Source organism: Lotus japonicus, chromosome 3 (assembly GCF_012489685.1).
Source record: "Lotus japonicus ecotype B-129 chromosome 3, LjGifu_v1.2".
Classification (NCBI taxonomy): Eukaryota; Viridiplantae; Streptophyta; class Magnoliopsida; order Fabales; family Fabaceae; genus Lotus; species Lotus japonicus.
The window spans coordinates 25,913,877-25,937,207 of record NC_080043.1 but is presented as its reverse complement, the minus strand read 5'-3'; the positions used below and the strand labels follow the sequence as shown (position 1 = coordinate 25,937,207).

General features: G+C 37.7%; 4 protein-coding genes and 1 pseudogene across 4 annotated transcripts; 4 read left to right on the top strand and 1 right to left on the bottom strand.

Annotated features, from left to right (window-relative positions):
• The first annotated feature begins 383 nt into the window (after positions 1–383).
• On the top strand, positions 384–857 carry LOC130743844 (uncharacterized). The gene has a single exon (XM_057596067.1). The coding sequence runs from the start codon at positions 384–386 to the stop codon at positions 855–857; it is 474 nt and encodes a 157-aa protein (XP_057452050.1).
• A 6,079-nt stretch (positions 858–6,936) lies between these two features.
• Positions 6,937–11,614, top strand: LOC130748383 (E3 ubiquitin-protein ligase RHF2A). Its single transcript, XM_057601606.1, has 9 exons — positions 6,937–7,088; positions 7,247–7,393; positions 7,479–7,525; positions 9,573–9,635; positions 9,725–9,833; positions 9,917–10,305; positions 10,399–10,506; positions 10,606–10,961; positions 11,293–11,614. Exons 1-8 carry the CDS (start codon positions 7,083–7,085, stop codon positions 10,913–10,915), a joined length of 1,179 nt encoding a protein of 392 aa, XP_057457589.1. The 5' UTR covers positions 6,937–7,082; the 3' UTR covers positions 10,916–10,961; positions 11,293–11,614.
• A 1,351-nt stretch (positions 11,615–12,965) lies between these two features.
• On the top strand, positions 12,966–15,962 carry LOC130748382 (fasciclin-like arabinogalactan protein 15). Its single transcript, XM_057601605.1, has 3 exons — positions 12,966–14,395; positions 15,243–15,362; positions 15,544–15,962. Exons 1-2 carry the CDS (start codon positions 13,099–13,101, stop codon positions 15,314–15,316), a joined length of 1,371 nt encoding a protein of 456 aa, XP_057457588.1. The 5' UTR covers positions 12,966–13,098; the 3' UTR covers positions 15,317–15,362; positions 15,544–15,962.
• Positions 15,963–16,018: 56 nt separating this feature from the next.
• LOC130743843 (protein STRICTOSIDINE SYNTHASE-LIKE 3-like) lies at positions 16,019–20,846 on the bottom strand (annotated as a pseudogene).
• Positions 20,847–20,855: 9 nt separating this feature from the next.
• Positions 20,856–21,206, top strand: LOC130743842 (uncharacterized). Its single transcript, XM_057596066.1, has one exon. It carries the CDS (start codon positions 20,856–20,858, stop codon positions 21,204–21,206), a length of 351 nt encoding a protein of 116 aa, XP_057452049.1.
• The last annotated feature ends 2,125 nt before the right edge of the window (positions 21,207–23,331 follow it).

Genomic DNA, 23,331 nt, shown 5'->3' with positions numbered 1-23,331 from the left:
AATATTTAATGAGTCCAACTATATACCACTTGTACAACATCTTATTAGGTAAGACCAAAAGTGTTGAGCTAGAATTGTTGTTAAAAAAACATTTTCAGGTATATAAATAGTAGTAATCACACAACACATGGTGTGCAATTTATTACTGTCCCAACTCATTTTTGGTTCCTATATTGATTCATTCATTCACACAATCCCTCCTTTTAAGCTCCCCCAACCATTTTCCCCTATTTCCCCATTCCCCTTCTTTCCCAACCGATCGCGGCGTTCTCGCAGAAATGAATCGCCGGCGTTCGCAGAAGCCTCCTCCATTCCCACCTCCTCTCTAGTTTCCCCTTTCTCTACCCTCCCCACCTATCTTCTCCTGGTGTTTCCCCTTCCTAATGTCTCGCCAACAGCAGGCCGCGCCGGGAAGCCGCCGCCGGAGGGCGGGCGAGGTGGCCGGAAATGCGACGGCGGAGTTTACAGCGGTGTGCTGCTGTGTCCCTTGCGCGGTGATGGATATTGTGGTTCTGGCGGCGTATAAGGTTCCGGCGGGGTTGGTGAAGAAGGCGATGCGCGGGAGAAAGCGAAGCTTGCAACAGAAGAAGATGAAGAAGAAGAAGAAGGAGGAGGCGCTGTTGGAGCCGCAGAACAACGAGGTGGTTGGGTCTGATGCGGTGAATGTTGTGCCGACGCTGGAGGAGCAACTGGCGAAGGAGACGGCGGAGACGGCCAAGTTAGAGGCGGAGATGTGGGCCCAGTTCAATGGGGGCGGTTTCTGGAGAAGCTGTTCTCAGCGCCAAAATAATGAACCGGAGCATCAAACCGGGGAAGCGAACCGTGATGTTATTGCAATTTGCAATTCTGTTAAGTGAATGTTTGATGTAATTATCATTAATTGTTATATTAACTGTAATGATTATATTGATGCCTAAGATCAAGGTATTAACGTAATGATTAATGAATGTTCACATCTCGGTCGTTTTCCTAATCCACGTCATTTTTTGTGAAGACAAGTATTAGGATTCTCTTAATGGTAGAGCTTATCAAGTTTCTTCAACTTAAAAGTTTTATGTGTATATCTCTTTATATGTATTAAATAAGTGAATTGTTTAAATATTTAAGAAGAAAAAAATAGATACAATGTTATAATTGAGATTATCAACTGACTTCCTATCCTAATCCATGTTGATATATATGTAGTAGTGAAAACATACTTTCTCTATTACAGAAAGTTTGTAGTTTAAGGTTGTGACACAATGAGTAAGAAAGTAATTATTAATAGTATAATTTGACTAGATTGTCCTTATTTATGATGTTTAATTTCCAAGTATAATAATTATTATATCAAGAATTGCAATAAATATAGTGAATAGAGAAAGCTTAATAAATAATGATATAGAAGAAAAATGGTGAAAAATGCATTCACATCCTAAAATAACAAACTTTTTAGAATATTAAAATCATATAAAAAACTACAAACTTTCTGGAACGGAGGGAAAACTCTCTCACCACCTTTTAATGTACATTGAAAAACCACATCATTGAGCTCAATTTATGGGCAATGTAATATCAGGCAAACCTGACCCACACCCCTTTCGTCTTTTTCTACCCAAGATTCTAGGTGATTTTTACCTTGAAGTACCTCACCTCACATATGATATGATGTATGAATAATCACTATAAACTAGTTCCGTAACCCATACGTTGCAACAAAAATTTTATGTTGTAATATTTTAATAAATAAATAAGCTATTTTTATATAAGGCAACCCTGTAAAGATAGATGAAGAGAAAAATGAAATAAATAATTGTAATTGTAATTGTGTTGTGTACATCAAACATTTCCAAAAACTTCCTTAAACACTACATTTACAGTACTGATTTGTTGTTTGCCCCCGTCATCGAGTATACAAAGTTTAAGACCTTTTCTTGAGCGTACTATAGAAAGAGCTACATATAACTGATCATGAGTGAAGACGAGCCTCAGAAGGAAGAGGTCAACCTGAGATAGTGTTTGTCCTTGGCTCTTGTTTATGGTCATAGCAAAGCATATTGCAATTGGAAACTGTCTTCTTCTGAATTTAATTGGAAATTTGGAATCAGAAGGAACCAAGTCCATTCTTAAAATGTGCACTTTGTCATTGACATTTGTTCCCGTGATAACAGTTGCACCAATAAAATGTTCACCAAGTTCGTCCACAATTAACCTGATTCCATTGCATAAACCTGCTACTTGGTCTATATTTCTCAAAAGCATTATTGAAGTACCGACTTTCAATAAAAGCTTGTGGTTAGGCATTCATGAACTTTTAGTGTCGTTCAAAAATTCGGTGGTAAACCACTCATCTTGGATTTCAGAATCCTCATCAGATCGCAAGGCAGAGTCGGAGCTCAGATATTCATGCTCTGGTGCAGCTATCATCCCAAGCATGTATGTGTTTATCATTTCAACAACCTCTAGTGTAGGGGCCAATATTGCCCTATCTTGAAAGAACTGAGGGTCTTTCATTTTGTGCGCAAGGTCAGGATATGTATATCTAATCAATTCCATTAATGGGTCAGGACTATTTGGGATGAGCAGACCTGGCGGGATTTGGACTTCGTACTCTCCTACTCCGGAATCTGGATGGTCGCCATTTCCAATTTTAAGAATCCAATCTGCAAAGTCTTTGATTTCTTTTGCTTCATCAGCCGTCTCAGCTGCGGTTAGGCGCATGTTCTTAGTCAATTTCATAACTTTGCAGTGTTTCCACAATGAGGAAGAGTTTAAAGTAGATTCGACGATTTCCTGTCTGCTTCCTCTAGTTATTACAAGTAGTATTTGTCTAAAATCAACTCCAAGTATTACTACTTTTCCTCCAAAAGGCTTATGGGCGTTATCTTCATTTTTCGACCTCATTAAATCTCAGAGTGTAACGTCTAAAGCTTCGAAACAATACTTTTTCAACATTGGAGCTTCATCCCATATAATAAGAGTTGTTGCAAGTAGAAGCTTTGCTCGTAGACTTCCCTGCTTTATATTACATGTCGAGATCTCTGTAGCATCTAATGGAATGCAGAATTTAGAATGAGCTGTTCTGCCTCCAGGCAAGAGTAATGATGCTATGCCACTGGAAGCAACAGTAAGAACAATTAGTCCTTTGGATCTAAGTGACGCCGATAAAGTGTTCCACACAAAAGTCTTTCCAGTTCCACCATATCCATATAAAAAGTAGAAGCCTCCTGAGTTTGACAACACAAATGTGACAACCCTCTCATATACAGACTTTTGCTCAGGTGTAAGCATACTAAGCAACTCTTCATATTGTACCTTTAATGCATCTTTGTCATAGTTTAGTTCATCAACAATAAATCTATTGTCAAATTGCAGGACTTCATCATATTCTGGAGTTGGCAAACATGGGTAATCATTTAATGACCTACCATTTCTTTGAAGCAACTTATCAATTTCAATGATACATAAATTTTTCAAAACAGCATCTGCGATTCGTAGGCCTACAGTCGAGAATAAAGATTAACAAATTATTTTTAACTGTAACGAATATAACTTATGTTGTTCACAGATAATTCATTAATTATATTGCGCAGTGTGATTTTTTAAAGTTATGAATTTCAATTAAATTAAATCCAAGTAATAATTAACTTATTATAACAACATTTCAAATCTTAATAATATAACTTGTAAAATTTCGTACCTGGATTATGCAATTCTTTTCTTCTATGGTGTAGAATGCCTTCTGATAAGAGTAGCCAGCATGATTCCCAAACATCAATAGGTTTTGAGATTGAATTCATCATCAACATTCTTACAAAGAGTTTCCTCATTTGTTCTAAAGAAGCTAAATCAGAGACTTCTTTAATTGCATCAATATATTCTTTGTCATCTGTTAGCAATCTCAATTGATCGCATGCTTCCTTAAAAGTATCATATGTTACTCCCTTCACTGTTCTGATACTTCTATATGATGTACAACCCTTTTGCATAGTTAGTAGGATTCTCAATTACATTAAGGCATTTCATTTTCTCAAAACCGTGTGGTTACATACATTAAGTTAGTGATTTCAAATTTACGTTTTTTCAATAAATAAGGCATTGAATGTTAATTTAATTTTTTCAAGAAATAAGTCAATGATTTGGTCCAAAAATTAATCATTGACTTATTTGATATTATTGTGGAAAAAACATTTTCTCAAAACCGTGTGGTTGAAATAAGTCAGTGATTTCAAATTTATGTTCATGTGGAAATAAGGCATTGAATGTTAATTTAATTTGTTGAAGAAATAACTCATTGATTTCAAATTTACGTTTTTGTCAACCAATTTCCTAAATGAAAGCATATCTCATAAATGTTTGAAATGAAACCGTGTATAGTGCAATCAATTAATTTATTAGTGATTAAACCGTGTATAGTGCATATCTCATAAATTAATTGTTTGATTTAAATATTTATTGATTAATTTATTAGAGTACTAATTAATTTCGACCAATCAAAATTCAAGGATTTGGACGAATCAGTGAAGGCCATGTGGAAATTCATTGAAACCAACCAATAGAGATGTGACATGTGGAAATTATGAAGCATTATGACCCACTTTGGTGGATGAACTTTATATATTATTAAGATTACCTCACATATAATGCGTGGTAGTATGAAATCGAATCAAATACGAAGGGCATGTGTATTTTTATTAGATATAATCCTCATTAATGGTCACCAGCTTCACTTATATAGCAACTTTCGGTTTTTTCGTTTCGGTCTATTTAGTAATACTCTTTTTAATTTTGAATTTGACCCTGAAGTTTGATTTTTTTTTTTATGAAAACGTCCTGCAATTTGTGTTTTTTGGTAAATAATGATTTTAATTACTATTTTGACTTTAATAATGACTATAGGCTCGTTCAACTGTGTCCTTGAATTGTAAGAAGATAGGAACCCAAATCAGGTGGATGAATCGTGGTCATGTGATCAGAGCGTGATTAATGATTTGATGAGCCCTTTATTCAAGGAGTTTCATCCTGAGATGGCCATGCGATTGTTTGACAATTTAATTTAACCATTGTAGACATCCAACAACTAGAGTGAGAAGGGGGGCAAATAGGTGGTGGAGACTTCCGGCCATCTACAAGGCTCCAAGTCTTGGAAGGAGAGACCTTAAGACCGGTGAGGAAGAAAAGGAAAGGTGAGGAGCAAGAAGGTTTGGAAAGGGCAAAAACCCTCTTCATCGATGGGCTGGTGGAACACTCGACTTATAATTAGGTGAAAGAAATATTCACCAAGATATGAAGAGTTAAGGGGGGTTTATGCCAAAAGAACCAAGATGAGGAATTTGGCTTTGTCATATTTTTGAAGAAGGAGGATGTTGTCAATGCCATTAAACACTTTGATGGAAAGAAAATGTATGGATCTCACCTTAGGGTTTCAATGGCACGGTTCCTTTTTTTTTTCTTCCTTAAGTAGAAGAGACATGTTGAGGTTGTTAAGGCTAAAACAAGGGGATAAACCCCACGCAAGCAGAGTGGTAAGGTGGCAAGAGAAGTAGAATAAGCCACCCCTAAGGAGCAGCAAGAAGAAGTTAGCCTCTGATTTTGATTGTAGCTATATCATGAAGTACGAAGATTGAAGGAGGGTATGTAAGATTGCAATTGCCTCTTTGAGGGGGAATCAAAACAAAGCATTAGTTCATAACCATTTGGGACGAGTTAAGGTTTGGCCTTGGGGGCTACTGAGGGGCCTTGGGGGGGGGGGAATGTTTTTGAACAGCTAAGAACAACAAAGATATTCTTAGGTCCCCATCTATTTGTTGTGGCTAGAACTGAGAAATGTCTTGTTGGGAGCATGTAATGATGATTTCTTCATCAAGGTGGCAAATATAATGGGAACATTTATCTGCCTAGATGATGATACTAGGCTCGGGAGTGGAATTTATGTAGCTCAATTGTTGATTGCTTCTCCTATTCCGTCATTATGAGCCACAAAAATCAATGTCTCAATTGCGAAAGAGATAGTAAGGTTATCAATAGAGGAAGACCTAAGTATTGATTTATCATCCAAGCACTATGGGGTATCATAATAAGATCATCCTTCATTATCCTATGTGGTAAGTAGTGCCCAAAGGCCATGATTCTACTCAGATGAGACAATGGTAAGTGAAACAATCGTTTTAGGGGGCACTTCAGGGGGCGGTACGAAGCCCGAAGATGAGAAAAGAGTGGTTAGTAATTCGATTGACTCTGACGAAGTGATTTCCTCAAATGAAGGAGTCTTCGGCAGGACACGTGGTGGAGCTCTCACCGAAGTTGGGACAATAAATGGTAAATTTCATAAGGTCATGTAAAACCCCTTGATTAGGAAACATATTCAAATACCTTAACATTGGTGGGAGAACATACACATCCATGTTTCTAGAGAATTTATCTTGATCTGCTTTTGGGAAATACTTACCTAAACGTGACAATCATGAGAATGCGAATACTAATACATTAATTAATATCAAAGTATATTTTCTTATTAAACATAATTCTAGGGGCAAAGGAATAACTATTTTCTTCTATCCAAAACAAAATTAATTTTGCCAACAAAAAATAAATGAAAATCACTTATTTGAAGAAAAAATGCACATATAAGGCAAAAACTTTACACTATTAATCAATCATATTATAAAAATATTCCTCCATAACTAATTAATTTAAATAAAAATAATTTTTTTTCCTATTTCTAAAATATGATAGACTGACTTTTACACTTTCAATTTCAACACAAAATAAAAATAAAATTATCTTGATTTAATAATTCAGCCCAAAATGAAACGGTGTCAAACCGTGAGTGGGTGGGCTTAATGACCTATGAGTGGATGCGCAGACCCAGAAGAGACGAGAGAATGGCGCGTAAAAGGAAAGACTCGTCAAAGAGATTCTGTCAGAATGCCACGCGTCATAATCACAGAGAGTGGTGGACCAAGACCAAGCTAAGCTCCGTGATTAGCTTTGTTTCTTCCCAAAACACAAACACACTCTCATCACACACACTTCTTCTCTCTCTCTCTCTCTCTCTCTCTAGGGTTTCCTTCAACTGCTTCTCGATTTCGCATCGATTCTCCATGGAGGTAATTACCACTGTTCCGATCGATTTTATCTCACCTCAGATTCTCAATTTCATCCGATTCTCGTTTATTCGTTTCGATCGATTCGTGGTTATTCGATTGGGATTTTTCTCGGTGTTTTTGGTCGATGATAAAGTGGTGTTGTGATTCTGTTTTTCTAGGTTCCTGTGATGGAAGAGAATGAAACTACCAAGAGTGAGGCTCATTTGACTTCTGCTGCTGCGTTTGTGGAGGGTGGAATTCAGGATGCTTGTGATGATGCTTGCAGCATATGCCTTGAGGATTTCTGTGACAGTGAGCCTTCTACGGTATGACTCTTATCGGTGTTGAATTTAACTGGGTTTTATTGGTCTGTACATTCTTTTGAACAATCTGATCTTACTCTTTATGCAGGTGACAGGTTGCAAGCACGAGTTTCATCTTCAGTGTATTCTGGAATGGTATTGCCACTTTACCTTGTCTGTTAAATTTGAGTTTGTCTTGGGAGTTCGGAGAATAATTCTTATACAGTATATGGAATGATTGATGTTTTGATTGCTTATTATTGCTGCTTCACTGTCACATAAACAAGTGTTCCTTGATGATAGCTTAGAACGTCTTTGACCTGATTTTGAAGGAAAACAGGCTTTATATGAGTGGTACATAGAGTTAGGTGAATCCCCAATTTGAAATGAGCTATTACTATTAGCTGAAAGACTAAGTATTAAGAATTTACTACATGAGATTGTGTTCTTCGAAGTTTGATGGAAATATCCGTGTTTGTAGAGGCTTACTTTCACTGCTCTTGCTTTTAGTAAATTGGAAATATGAATATGAAGGTGTGAAATGGCTTGAGTATGATATTGCCAATAGTTCCTAGGTCCTAGCAGCTTATGACATGTTGTTCTGACTAATTAATATTGTCCTTAAAAAAGAGCAACCGGATACTTTAAAGCTCTCTCCATGGCGTGGTCAAGGGAATCTTACCATGCATCTGTAAAAAGTTTATTCAATGTCTTGAACAAATGACATTGTGACCTTCTATTCATATACCAGCAACTCCAACTGTTCCGTTCAGACGCCCCCCTTTGAGTATAGTCCTTGAAGTCATTGCATTAAAATTGTGTGAGGCACTCTTTGTTGCCTTGATGTATGGTTATTCAAGGTTCTCAAAATGTCAGGTGTCGTGCCCTTATAAACCATAAATGAGCACGGCTGGGTTTGATCCCTTTTCCATGTATACTTGCCCTGCTGCTTGGGTTTGATCGTACTCATTGCTGTCCAGATGAAATGCTTCTCAGAATAAAGGCAATGTTTTGGACTGTCCTCTTGCCTGTTTATTATAAGTTGGAGTTCAAAATTTTACTGTTGAGTATGAGTATTGATACTCTGACTTGTGAAGTCTATAAATATGGATATTTCGTTGCTAACTTACCCCTACTCGAGAGTGATGAGTATGTGGTGTGCATTTTCGGATCCTAACATTTTCATATTTCTACCTTGTTTTACTGTTTAATTTAAGTTAACTTTTATCAATAGTTATCAATCCCAGATAGAGGCGCATAGTGGTAGGCCCCAAAACTGTATAGCGGTACATTTATTCTAAATAATGGTAAATATTACTTAAAACTCATAACATATTCATAATAGCAATAAAGGTTGTCAAACAACCAATTATCCCAAAAGCTTGAGCTGTTGGGTAAGGGCCACATGAATTGTTTTTTATTATATTTCTAACACGCCCTCACGCAAGAGCCCACTTGGGCTTGAAGTGTGGATAATGCACATGCCCACCCACCATGTGTTGAAATTCCATTTTTATTAGAATAATGGGGGGGGGGAGGATCGAACTCTAGACCACTTGGTCACAGAGTCTCTGATACCATGTCAAACAACCAATTATCCCAAAGGTCATAGGTCTTAACAAAAACATACACCTAATTAAATGTTGCTTAGTTTATTTTTTTGGGTTGGAGTGTTGGCTGGTTGAAAGGGGGATGCCATGATTGTAGGGGAGTAACATAATAGAGTTAGTAGAGGAGAAAACAGAGAGGAAGAGAAAGAAAAAACAAACAAACAATGGAGCAGTAAGCCTACCTGACAAATCAGAGTAGGATAGGGATGAGGTGGAGAGGCTGGAGAGACATCAGAAAGAGTCGTTCCGGAGAGGGGCCTGGATGTTCATCAGAGAGAGGCTGGAGAGATGATCCAAGGGTGGAGACTTGAGATAGCTGGGGAGTGTTTCCGTAATTTTGAGCTCGGGCTACTGGGGTGTCAACGGTTTTCTAGTTTTGACCTAGTTTTTTTTATAAATGTGAAATCTTCAATTTACCCCTAAAGATTTTTGGAGTGTCTGAAATCCCCAATATTCAGATTCTAGTTCGGATTACCATCTATTATTTTAATATCTTGACTGATAAAATAGATGATTAGATCAGTTTTCATCTGAAGGTTTTAGGAGTGTCTGTAGGGTTTGACTCTTTTAATGAACTCTAAATTTTATTATAGGTGTCAGAGAAGCTCCCAGTGCCCCATGTGTTGGCAGCCTATCAGTCTCAAAGATCCTACAAGGTTATTGGTTATTTGGTTCTTCAGCTTCTGTTACTAATGGTTTTCAACATTTATTTATATACTTTTGGTTTGTTTTACTCACTTTGCAGTCAGGAATTGCTTGAGGCTGTGGAAAGAGAGAGGAACGTTAGGTTCAATCCATCTAGAAATGCTGCAATATTTCATCATCCAACACTGGGAGATTTTGAGTTACAACATGTTCGTAGTTTCCTTATGCTGGTAGTCTGGGTACATATTTGTGATGTTTTCATGCATTATGTGATTTTCTTGTTCTCTTGCAGTTGCCAGTTGGAGCAAATGATGCTGATCTTGAAGAGCGAATAATCCAACACCTAGCTGCTGCTGCAGCAATGGGGCGAGCACGTCATATTGCTAGAAGGGAGGGCCAGAGGAACAGGTCATCAGCTCAAGGCCGTCCACAATTTTTGGTATTTTCAACTCACCCTAATTCACCTCCCGTAGCCCCTGCTTCTTCCTCTCTAAATCAGAGGGGGGATGGTGAACCAGCTCCAGCAGTTGCTGTTGCCACTCTGTCTCAAACTCCTGCAACTGGAGAAGAATCACCACAACTAACTTTAGTTCCTCCTGTTCAAGCTGACCAGGTTCCTGTTTTAGGATCTGGGTCTGCTGCTCTTGTTGCTGATAATCAGGGATCATCTTACATCAATAGGCAATCATCATTTGTTTATGTTGATAAATTCTTAGTTGCATATTTTTCTAGCTTTAGATGTTCTTAATTGTTATGTTTTTAAACATATGACAGAAGATCTCCCAATCAGTCGTCTCCAAACAGTCAAGACAGAGCAGGGCCATCAGAATTGCAGTCATTTTCAGAATCTCTGAAATCTAAATTAAATGCTGTGTCAACAAGGTAGTGGAGGAAGTGACTTTTTTATATAGCATGTGGGGGTGATACAATTGAGGAATTCTCCCATTGTAATTTGAACTTCATTTTTGTCCTTTCTTTCAGATACAAAGATTCAATTTCCAAGAGCACCAGAGGGTGGAAGGAGAGATGGTTCTCTCGTAACACCTCTATGTCAGATCTTGGATCTGAAGTCCGGCGAGAAGTTAATGCAGGGATTGCAACTGTTTCACGCATGATGGAACGCCTGGAGACCAGGGATAATAGAAGTAGTAGCAATTCTGCTCCAACTAATTTAGAGGATGGTTCAGTTCAGGGATCAAATGATCAGCATTTGACAGATACTGAAGTGGATGGTCTTGTGAGAGACAACAACACTAAAGCATCTTGTGCTGCAGGCTCTAGTTCAAATTAAGCATATAGAAGGATTTGCATGAACTGATATCTGTTCTGTCAAAAAGGTAAATCTTAATTATACTGAATTTTGTGATTAATGTGAATATCCTACATGTTATGATTAGAAACTCATCAGAACAAAATCCTTTTCATAAACAATGGCTTTTCATAAGCATGTTTATGGTATCTTATACCCATAGGGTTTTGCTGTTGAATGAAATGTGTGCTCAATTATATATCCCTGGAACCTTGACATGGGTTTGACCCCCCCCCCCTCTCTGATTACATTATGCTCTAATAATAGTCATACTCATACCATTACATTGCTTGCCTATTTGTTCACTCTGTTGAGCGTTGTTAAGGATGTTGTGCTGATGAATGTTTCTATGGTATCAGGTAAGGTAGAAATAGAATTGCCCATTGGGGTATATGAAATTCCGATGCATTTGCGTATAGGCTGGCACCTGCCAGGCAAGTGATAATCCATTGTTGACCTGAGAAGATGGCAAACAATTGTGATACTGGAAATAAAGAACTTAGAAAAGGCAGCGGGTGGTTTCTCTCGTCTGAAACTTAGGAACCTATGTGATTGTATATTCACCTTGTAAACTTATTTATAGACATTCTCTTAGACTCTTACATAAAGTGCCGTACTCATACTTGAGATAAATCACTATTTTTAAATTTACCATTGATGCCAAAGTCGTTCGATGAAAAATTGTGATTGTGGAAATAGTGTACTCACGGGATTGTTAAACTCTAGGTTTAAGTCTAAGCAACTAAATTGAGTTATATTGCATGTAAACTCGTTTTATGTTAAACTAGGTAAACTCGCCACAACAAAAATAGTGAAATATCCAAATTTTACAAGAAATGGTGTTGTTTCATGATAGTCTTCGCATCACTACTCTTTTTCTATGCAAATCATATTTTCTTGTGTCCTTTTTCTTCTTTTCTTTGATACTTGGCCTATTGTGCACCAGATGGTGCTGATGCAATATTTCTAAAATTGTCTATTTTGAATGTTATATGGAGTAATTTTTCTTAGTTTCAATTTATGGATTAATAAAAAGGATTCTACTAATTTGATTGTAGTTATGAGAGGATCGTAATCTATTTTATGGATTAACAAAATTTTAATTCAAGAAAACTTGATTGAATTTACAAAGGATCGTAATCTATTCTATTCCTTCATTTTTCTTGGTGTGAGTGTGTTTTAGGTGAATGAAACTTCTGTCAATTTGGAAAGAGAACCCTATGTTAAGTGGGATCCACTAGTAATAATTAAAGTGTCACAATATCAGCAGATTTACTTCACCCGCTGACTGAATGCTAAATGCTCATAAATGTATCATACTGCAGAGAGAGATCCGTAACATCATCATTCAGTTGCCCTACTTACTGACAACACTGATGTATACTGATAGATACACTCCACTACCCTTGGCAGCTAGCTAACTTCATTGAAGCTGATAGATACATTATACATATACTCCATTATCATTCAGCTAATTTTGCAACCACAGTTTATTATTTCAGCTGCTTCCACTCCACCTCTTTTTCTCCTTTTGGGTCAACTTGTTCCAGCTCTGCGTAGCTGCATCGCAGCTGGCTACTGGACCCCATTCTTATACTTTCTGATTCTCCCCTTTTCCTCCAAACTGAACACGCCACGTGGCTATCAGTTCTCCAATGCAACCGACACACACAACCAAATTATGTCAAGTTAATTCATCTCGCGCTAAACTATGCCGCCACCTCTTCTCCATTACCATTGAACTCTGCATTCCACATTTTTGTTTCTATTATTAGTGCTATTTTCTTGTTAGTACTAGTGGGGAAAAAAAATACTAACCATAACATAAGTTGAGGACTAAACTTAGTTAAAAAGTTATTAGAAAACTAAAATCACACAACAAGTACAACATGCAATTATACCAAAATGGAATAAATTATAATAAAATACCTGTAAGTATGTGTTAAATCATATTATATTATATGATGATGATGATATCATTCTTGATAATTTATTTACCTACCAGACCAAACAAAAACAAATGCCAACCTCACATGAAAGCAAATCAGTATCTGGACAGACACATCACAGGCTAGCACCATTTCTTTTCTCTGTCCCTGTCTCTTTTATTTGTTCTGTACGAACTACTCTCAACTCCACTCCACCGCATTCTCTCTGACTCCGCCATGGAAGGCCGCATCTATGGCTTCACAGTTCCTCTCCTCCTCCTTCTCCTCCTCATCCCCACTTTAGCATTACCGGAGAATCCAAAAACACCTTCATCAACGAGTCAGATAAACTCCAACTCAGTCCTGGTTGCTCTTCTTGACTCGCATTACACTGAACTCGCTGAGCTTGTAGAAAAGGCCATGCTTCTGCAGAAGCTAGAAGACACCGTCGCCGCCCACAACATCACCATCTTCGCCCCCACCAACGAAGCACTGGAACGCAACCTCGACCCTGATTTCAAACGCTTCCTCCTCGAACCCGGTAATCTCCACTCCCTCCAGACCCTGCTTTTGTTTCATGTCATTCCGACCCGAATAGGATCTGATTACCCACACGGGTCGACCCGTCATCTCACCCTCTCCAACCACCACCTCCGCCTCAAGAAGAATCTCACCGCCGGAGACTGGACTGTCGACCGGGTCACGGTAACTCACCCGGAAGTCGTGACCCGACCCGATGGTGTCATACATGGAATCTCTCGCCTTCTAGTTCCGCGTTCCGTCGAGGACGAATTCAACCGCCGACGGAATCTCCGCGCCATTACCGCCGTGAAGCCAGAGGCCGCGCCGGAGGTTGACCCCAGAACCCACCGATTGAAGAAAACACCTCCCGCGGCGAAACCCGGTTCCTCGCCGGCACTCCCAATCTATGAAGCTCTTGCCCCAGGACCCTCTCTTGCTCCGGCGCCAGCTCCGGGCCCTGGTGGCCCCCACCACCACTTCAACGGCGAGGCGCAGGTGAAGGATTTCATCCAAACCCTGCTTCACTATGGCGGGTACAACGAGATGGCTGACATTCTGGTGAACCTTACGTCGCTGGCTACCGAGATGGGTCGTTTGGTGTCGGAGGGTTATGTTCTGACTGTATTAGCTCCGAACGATGAGGCTATGGCGAAGCTGACGACGGAGCAGCTGAGCGAACCGGGTGCGCCGGAGCAGATAATGTACTACCATTTGATACCGGAGTATCAGACGGAAGAGAGCATGTACAATGCGGTGAGAAGGTTCGGGAAGGTGAACTACGATACCCTGCGGTTGCCGCACAAGGTGGTGGCTAAGGAGGCTGATGGGTCGGTCAAGTTCGGCCATGGAGACGGGTCGGCTTATTTGTTCGACCCGGATATCTTTACCGATGGCCGGATCTCGGTCCAGGGGATTGACGGGGTTTTGTTTCCGATGGAGGAGGCGCCGGAGGAGGTTAAACCCGATTCGCAGACGGGTCAACCCGCTAAAGTGGTGGTTAAGCATAGAAGAGGTATGTTGTTTTTTTCTCTACATGTGGTTTTTAGTGGACTTTGCTTTTCTTGGTTTGTTTAACCTTGCTGAATGGACTACATAGTTTTGTTTAATTAGATTTTAAATTGGTGTTAATTTGGGGAAGTTAGTTGAAGTTATGGTTTGAGATTAGTTTTGGGTGTTGTGGTTTCAAATTGTAAATGGAAAAGTTGAGGTGTGTTAATTAAATGTGACATTGGCTTCCCTTGGGGTAGAAAACCTAATCTAGTGAAGTGAGTGAAGGAATAGGTATTATGTACTACTATCTAGTATCTTCAATAGGGATTTAGCACATTACGGTGTTCTTTAAATCACAATCGTTGAATTTTCAATTAATGACTGTGATGACATGCTTTACTCTGCCTCATTTTAGAAGAGTCAAATCCCTTCAATTGAGCGCTTGGAATAGTGCTCGATGGAATTTGTTGGCGTTGAGAAATTAGATCCAGAGACTAGTGACTTGCATTTGGTCTAAGTAATATGGCTTTGCTAGTTATTACAACCAATGCCAAGATTTTTCTTTTTAGCCTTGCTATTTTGTGATCTTTTTTTTTTTGAACAGGCTCTTTTGTGATCTTATGTCCATATCCATGTGTTTTGATCATGTATTTATTCGTTACTTTCCTCATATTCAAAGAGCTTCTGAGCTCAATCATAGTTGTTTCCATCTTTACAATATCAAAATGTACATCGCCTAGGAAAATTATGATTTTCCCTTGTAGTGAGTTGTAAATATCTTTTCACGTGCTAATGTGCATGAAGCACTTCTTTATCTCTTCCGTGGTACTTTTATAATTGATTTAATATTGAAATGAATGTTCTTGCAGGAAAATTGTTGGAAGCAGCATGCAAGATGCTTGGAACCTTTGGACAGCATTCTAGATTCTCCTCTTGCCAATGAAGAAACCCACGTTTTTTTTCTGCCTTGCTTGATTCCTTTAAACAAGGTAGTGGGATTATAGCTTCTTATTTCACATGACTAGCTAATAAATCAGGTTTCATTAAGTGGCAAACATGACAGCATGAATAGTATATGCCAATTTGAATAATTGCAATTAGTTAAGCTGAATTTATAGCTGATTTCCATCTATGTCATAATACATTCTGCTTGCACATGCTTTGATGCAGATGCACATATTGGTGGAGATCTAAAAGATTTCAAAAAGTCAAATATGAAGGACATCTAGCTTGAATGGATACTAGTCATCTGCTATGGGTGTGATTTTCCCACATTTTTGTATTGCTCTTTTTCTTTCATCATCCATTATTTTCTTCTCGCGGATTCGAGTCCTAGACGAGTGAGCAATAGATTCTCTAGTACTCTCTCTACCCGTCATAAGATATAGTGCTTACATGTATTCAGATTCAAATAGTTCTGCTACTCCAATTTCATAGGTGGTTGTGTTGGTGGGGTTGAAGGTTTTTTGTAACTAGGCATTGATCAGTAATTAATTTTGCTGAAGAAATGGAAATACAGTAATAAAAAGATTCTTTGCTGTAATGTAACATTCTTCTCTGCTGTTCATAACACTTTCTTCTTTTCTCTATCTTTTCTTCAAGAGAAACTCCATATATTTGTAATTGTAAAAGCCCCTTGTTTTGTTTATGTTAAGTTGTAAACTGCAATGGAAGGCATTAGAACACTTCCCATCCAGAGTTTACCATCTTTCTCTTACACTTCACTCACTGCTCTAACAACTTTGCCCTCACTGTCTTCCAGTATCTGCAGAATTTTACCTTGAGGGCTGTATTTAACAACCAGTGCATGGAACCTGCCTCCAATTTGAAGCAGGTACTGAATCCTTGTTGGAATAGGTAGCTTGAGAATGAGTTTTCTCATCTTTGGGTAGATAGCATTCAGGTAACTGTACATATACCTTCTACAATGGATAGCCACCCAAAATTCACCATTTCCATTGACTCTCACATTGTCAGGAAAACCAGGTAGGATTGCAAATGTCTCTGAGGTCTCAGCTTTATGTCCTTTTAGCCAGTACTTGCGTAACCTGAATAAGGTACAAATACAAATACAATACCAAGACAGAAGTTGTCAATAACTTTGACATGAGTTCCTGATAGGAAAATGTTTGGTAGGCCCAACAGACACCTAGAGTGAGAAATTAAGAGAAGAGTGAGAAGTAATTGATGTGATATACGATGAATATGATTAAAACAGAGAGATATAGAGAAAATAAGGTGTTTGGAGGGTGTCTGCACTATTTGAATGTCTATTCTAAAAAAGAACCTATAACCAAGGTAGATATATTTTCTAGCATTTTTCAATGATATCTGCCAACAACAATAACCATAAACCAATAAACTAAGATAACCAGCACTAAAATTTTCTTTCTCATGATCAATTCAGAAAGCTAGAAGCTACTCAAAGTAGCTTCTCAAAGTTGATTATGGCTATAGAATCAATTATGAAAAAATTTCCAAACATGCACCAAGTGAATATTAAACCAGTGATTAAAAACCTTTCCATAGCAATTGTAGTATCATTTCCATGGCAAAGAACTCCTGCCATGAAAACCTTCATAATGCTAAATTTTTCCCTACAGAAAAGACTTGTAATTCTGATATATGGAAGGGTTATGAGATTATTAGACTCACCGTCCAATTGACCCTTCAGAGAACACAGAAGGATCCATCTTTGCTTAAGGAAATACCATTTAGAAATTGAATGTTCCGAATAAGAACTGTGGTTTCCTTAGTGGCAGGGTTGTATTTCAAAACCCTGCCACTATCCTCACCAGAGAAAACCAGCTGAACAAAGTTCCTGCATGCAGAATTGCAGCACAAGTCAGAACCAACAGACCCAGCCAGAGTAAAGAATGTAAGATCAGTATTGAAAATGATGACAATTTCAGAAGGTGTTGTGTGAACATGTAAAAGATTAACTAGCCTACCTCCTCTGGTAATTTGTGCTGCTATCTGTAAAATAAACGTTCCAAGCTGTATCAATGTCCACATCATTTGTAAATCTCAGCGGCACCCCTTCAGCCTCAGTTGTAAGAGATGTTGCTAAACCACCCTGAGTCCCCACCTTCATCAGCCCAAAATATGCATCAGCAATGTATAAATCACCAGTTTTCTTGTCAAATCTGAGTCCCAAAGGCCTTCCACAGATGTGCTCGGTCTCAACATAACTAAGCGGCGATGCAGACTCCTTAGGATGACACAGTTCTGACCTATGTTTGAAAAGAAGACATGAGAAATATTATCATGCAATGTATGATATGATAGGAAAAATACAAGAGGTTAGAAAAGAGGAACAAATAGAAGCAAAACCTGTTGGGGAGGTGTATGCAAAATCAGTCCAGTCCATTCCAGGACAAGATCCTTCCATGGGCAACACCAGCGTCAGGTCCGCGACCAAGAGGATCAAAGGGAACGCCCTCTGGTCCCTGGATTATTCTGAGTTCTGTAATTAACTGAGTTGAAGCATTTTCTTGTTAACTGGATTAACAGACTTAAAGAGTATGTTTGGATAAGAAAAAAACATAGATTTATGTTCATTGGAATGGTAAATGTCACATTCCGATGTACCAAATGTCAAAGCTATGCATGTCCGTTTACCTTAAACTTGAATGGATGAGTTTTCAAACACTATAACTTGTTTGTTAATACATTATGATACAAGCAGTAGCAGACATCATGTGCAACCCATATATTCTGATATCCATTTGCATATCATTTTGAAAAGGGGTAGACTTTAAAAACATGAAATGAGTGTAAGAATTCTTTCGTCTACATCTTGATAAAGTGAGATTTCTTTTTTGATGTAAGACATGTGTCTTCCTTTAGAGGCAATCATGTTCAAGTCGAAAACATCCACATTAAATTCTTAAATTAATTAAAAATATTAATATGAATTTTATTTTATTTAATATAGTAACTTATGAGACATCATATAAGAAAGAGATTTAACTTCTTGAAGTTTACGTGACATTATATTTTTTTTGACAGACTTGACATCATATCTTGATAGTTTAAGAAGTTATATGTTTAATAATTTTATTTTTATATTTACTATTAGTGTCCTTAAAACATCTCAGATCTCTATTCTTTGAAATGTGTCTCGGTTACCAAAGTTTTAAGCCTGGAAGAGGGCTTCGGCAGGGAGATCCTCTATCACCCTATCTGTTTGTTCTCTGCATGGAGCGTCTCTCAGTTTCTATTTAAAGTCGTGTTGATGAAGGAGCCTGGAAGCCGATTAGGATATCCAGACAAGGTCCTCCAATCTCTCATATGTTTTCGCAGATGATGTGCTCTTGTTCTGTCAAGCATCTCTAGCATTGCTCCTATCCCCTTTCTGTGATAGCTCTGATCTCAGGGGGGAGTGGAATACGAGCAACATTTACACTAGTCTACCAGATAATTGTATCCAAGAGCTGCAGCGGATTGCGCCTCATATCAATCATAACCGCAGAGACCTTTTGATTTGGAACTCCAGTGCCATAGGTTGCTTCACGGTTAAAGACGCATACCTATGGCCAGTGGCGGAGCCACTTCAATGTGACTGAACCCCCTGAGTTCAGATGAACTCCAAATATTTTTTTTGCACTTACCCCCTATATAATATTTTTTTGAACCCCCTGGAAATTTTAAATTATACTAGTAGACCAAGTTTTGCACATATTTGCACCAAAGACCCACACTCACTTACTCCTCTTACACTCTCACACACACGCGTACTCAGCCCTCACCCTCTTTTCTCGCTACCCTAAGTGCCACCCAACTGAAAAGTGAGAACTGTTTCAAGTTAATTACTTAGTTCTTGAAGACAATCGAATTATTCATTTATCTTATATTTACTGAATTGGAAACGTTCAATGAGAATATTATTTGTTTCTAGTGTATTCAGTTTAGATTTCTCACCTCAGTTGGTCGATTTAAACTAAGATCTCATATTTTGCAAAATGCTGATTGAGAATAGGTGAAGTAATCTGCATTGAAATCATCATCATGACATGTAATCTCCACTGAAGGAGTGAATACTTTCTAACTACATGAATAGCAATGAGTTGAAGCACTGCGGTTAATATCCCTATTTGGCTATTCCAATTGCTTGGTTAACAAAATTGTTCAGTATTTTTTGTATACTTTTTTATATTATTATGTAGTTAATAGATAGCTTATTTTTATGACAAATGACTCATTCTCTTGCAATACTCAACGGTTACCATAAGTGGTTCTTTTCGTAAAGTTTTTCATAACTGAAATTGTCAAACTTGGTAATTTCATTTGTAGGCAACCAATAACATAAACAAAATGAAGGAGCATGAACTCAGTATAACACAATAGAAGTTCAATTGCAGTCCCTAGAAATCTAAGAAGTAATTATTGAAACTCAAAAGTGATACTAAAATGATATATATATATATATATTTTAAAGAATCATACATACATATGTATGTGCATATATACATAAATATTTGCAGATACAAAATTTTAAGTGACAAATATTTTTTCCTCTGATTTTACTTATTTGGTTGTTATTTTCGTTAGTAAGTAAAGTGATAAGAGAAAGTCGTTTTTTATATTTTTCTGCAAGTTTTATGTAAGATTTCATTTTATTCAGTTTTCCCTCGATTGAGAGAAAAAATGATAGCTAGTGTTAGTGTAAGTTATTCAATGATTTCAGAATATGACATCACATAGAGGACAATTATGACTTGTATGATTTCTGATGTATAAACATATTAAAGTTGTTTTTAATTATATTTTTACCGATGTGTTCATTTGAAATATTTGAACCCCCTGACCCTGGGGTCCTAGATCTGCCACTGCCTATGGCTTTACAGGGGAAACCAGCCGTCCTCGGCGCCCATGGCAGATTGGAGGTGGGTTTGGCGCATGAAAATTCCGTAGCGAATTCACAACTTCTTGTGGACGGTGCTGCACGATTCGATCCAAACAAACTCCCACATATTTCGTGGCAATTTGTCCAATTCTGCAGGTTGCGGTCAATGTTCGACAGTAGAGGAAGATGTTCTACACAGTCCAGAGATTGCCCGCACTCCCACGAAATTTGGTTCAAATCTGGGGCTTTAATCTGGCCGGGTTTTGGAGTGGCAGATTCCAAGGACTGGGTGCGCCGCCATGCTCAAGGGAGGTTTGGCATCAGGTTTGTGGCATGACTATGAGGAATTCGGAAGTGGAGGTGTAATATGGTTCTGGATGAGGAGCCTTGGTCGATTGCAGAAGCGTGGCTCAAAACTTGTCATGAGCACGATGACATGGTGCGGTTCATGGAAGAGAGCGAGGGGGTCGATGATGATGCATTCTGGATGACCAGGAAGTGGCTGCCTCCGCCAGAGGGTATGGTGAACCTGTGTGTGTATGGTATTTTCAGGGTCGATCCAGGTTGTATGGGCTGGGGCGGTGTGCTTCGTGACTCGCAAGGAAGTTGGAGGCTTGGATTCCATGGGTATTAGATGGGAGGTAATGCACTGCTCGCAGAAGCATATGCTCTGAAATATGGGTTGCAGCTAGTGTGGGAGAAGGGGTACAAGAGGGTAATTTGGAATGTGGATTGCAAAGGTCTTCTTCAAGCCTTGAAAGATGAGGAGAGTAGGATTTTCTTGCCCATTCCGGAGGATATTAATGAGTTGATGGGGCATCAATGGTCGGTGGCGGTGAGAAGTATTGGTAGAGATTGTAACACTCCGGCGGATTGGTTGGCGAAAAGAGGGGCTTCCTCTCCGTCCGTGGCGTGGTGCCTCTTGGATGACCCTCCATGGGAGTTGGAGATCCTTATTCTTAGGGATCAGCTAGCTAGTTTGTAGTTTTTTCTTTGTCATTTAGCTTTCCGATGTATAAAAAAACATCTATTAACATGTTTTCCAATGAATAAAAAAAATCTATTAACAACTATTATTTTATGATATATAAATTTCAAATAAGACAAAATTATTGACATTTATACTTTACTCTTTTTTTAAAGATACTTTACTTATAAAATACTCATTAATTTTATTATATAATTTGATATTATTGAAAACTCTCCAAATAATTTATTGCTTAACGTAAAATAATTATGTGTCAGTTGATCTTCGAGGTTGATGGTTATATAATGTAAGATTATAGGACACTGTGGTAAAACTTGCATATCCTTGATTTTGTTGATTGGTTGTTACGATAAATCATGCGGTGATGATTTTGTTCTAATTTTAACTCTTCCATCTAAATTTTAACTTTCATATTAATGTACAAATCAAAATTTAGACCCGGGTGCTTGTATAAAGAGTAAGAAAAGACACACATTAACCTCAATGTCATGTCATGGGTCACAAACAAAGCCCACCATGTTTTACAAAAAAAGCCCACCCTTCGCCTATAAATTTCTCATATGCGTTTTCTTATCCTCACAAACACATAATAGGGTTTCTTGTCGAGTTCTTCCCCAACGCCGTCAGGTGAAATGATTCATTCCACTCTCCATACAATCCCTCATAAAGCTGCCCCTCATAAAGCCGCGATGCTAGGGCTAACTTGGTTTAAGTATGTATTTTCTCATGTATCTTAATCAACTAATTTTACTTGTTCATCACATATATTCTACGATTCCTCTTGTTGTTTAAGTTATCTGCTTTGGCGAGGTTCTTTTGATCTCTTACTCAACCTTGTTGTGCTATCTCATTTCCTTAGATCTATAAGCAAGGGAATGTTGGCTTAAGTTTCTTTCAACGACTGTGATTTCTTTGATTAGGGTAAGTCAGTCGTCCATTTTTTAGGGTAAGTTAGTCGTCCATTTTTTTTTAAATATCTACATATAATTTGGCTGAAGTTGCTTGTGTTCCCTGATTTGATTTGACATTGTTTCCATATTGTTTTCATGAGTTTAGTTTATAATCAATTATCATGAATATTTAGTTTTAATGTGTTGATCAGAGAAAATCAAAACCCCCAACTTGATCAGGGTTGATCTAGGTTGGGGAATTTTTTCTTCTTCTTTTTCTTGGTTGATATTTTTTACTTTTACTTTTCAACAAGAACGTGATTACCATTGGGAAAAATGGTGCAGAAGAAGATTAAAATTTCTTTAATTTCCGGGTTAGTCAATGATATAACAAAAATATTTTTTTAGTTCAACACAGGAAAAAAACTTAGTAAACCCTAAATTCAAAACAATGCACAGATGAAATAAGAGTACTTTATCGGTATATATCATACCTTTTCATATTTCCTCTCTCATGTTTTTTTTAAATACGTATATCACATATTTAATTTTTTTTCTTCTTATCCTAGTTACATTTTATTCCCTTTATTTTTTCTAATTTTTTATGCTTTGAATCAATATACCAAAACCATTTTAATCTTCTAGATGTATATACGAAACATAAAATAAAAAAGGCATAAATATGTTTTTGGTCCCTCTAAACTGTGTCTTTTGGTTTAGGTCCCTCTAAAAATATCTTTTTTGCTATACACCCCTAAATGCAAAATAATACTGAGGTTTCAACCCCTGCCATCACCTTACATCGTTTAGAGGGACCTAAACCAAAGAACCTTGATTTTATAGGGACCTAAAACATGATACAAATTGAGTTTCAAGTCCTCTAAAATCATGGTTATTTTGTTTAGGTCCCTCTAAAATCGTGGTTCTTTAGTTTAGGTCCAACTAAAATATGCAACATCACGTTCGTTTGGTAAAGGTAACAACATGGGCTTATCCCTCCATATTATTTCAAAATAAGGGTGTATAGCAAAAGAAAATATTTATAGGGACCTAAACTAAAAGACCTTAGTTTTAGAGGGACCATAAACATACTTAAGTCAATACAAAATTTTTGAGTTAATTTCCAAATCAATCATTTAAAACTATTTTTCAATCATTTATTTTGAATGTAAGATATTACATTCATTTTTTATTATTATTTTGTAATATAAAAAATAACCAAATCATTTAAA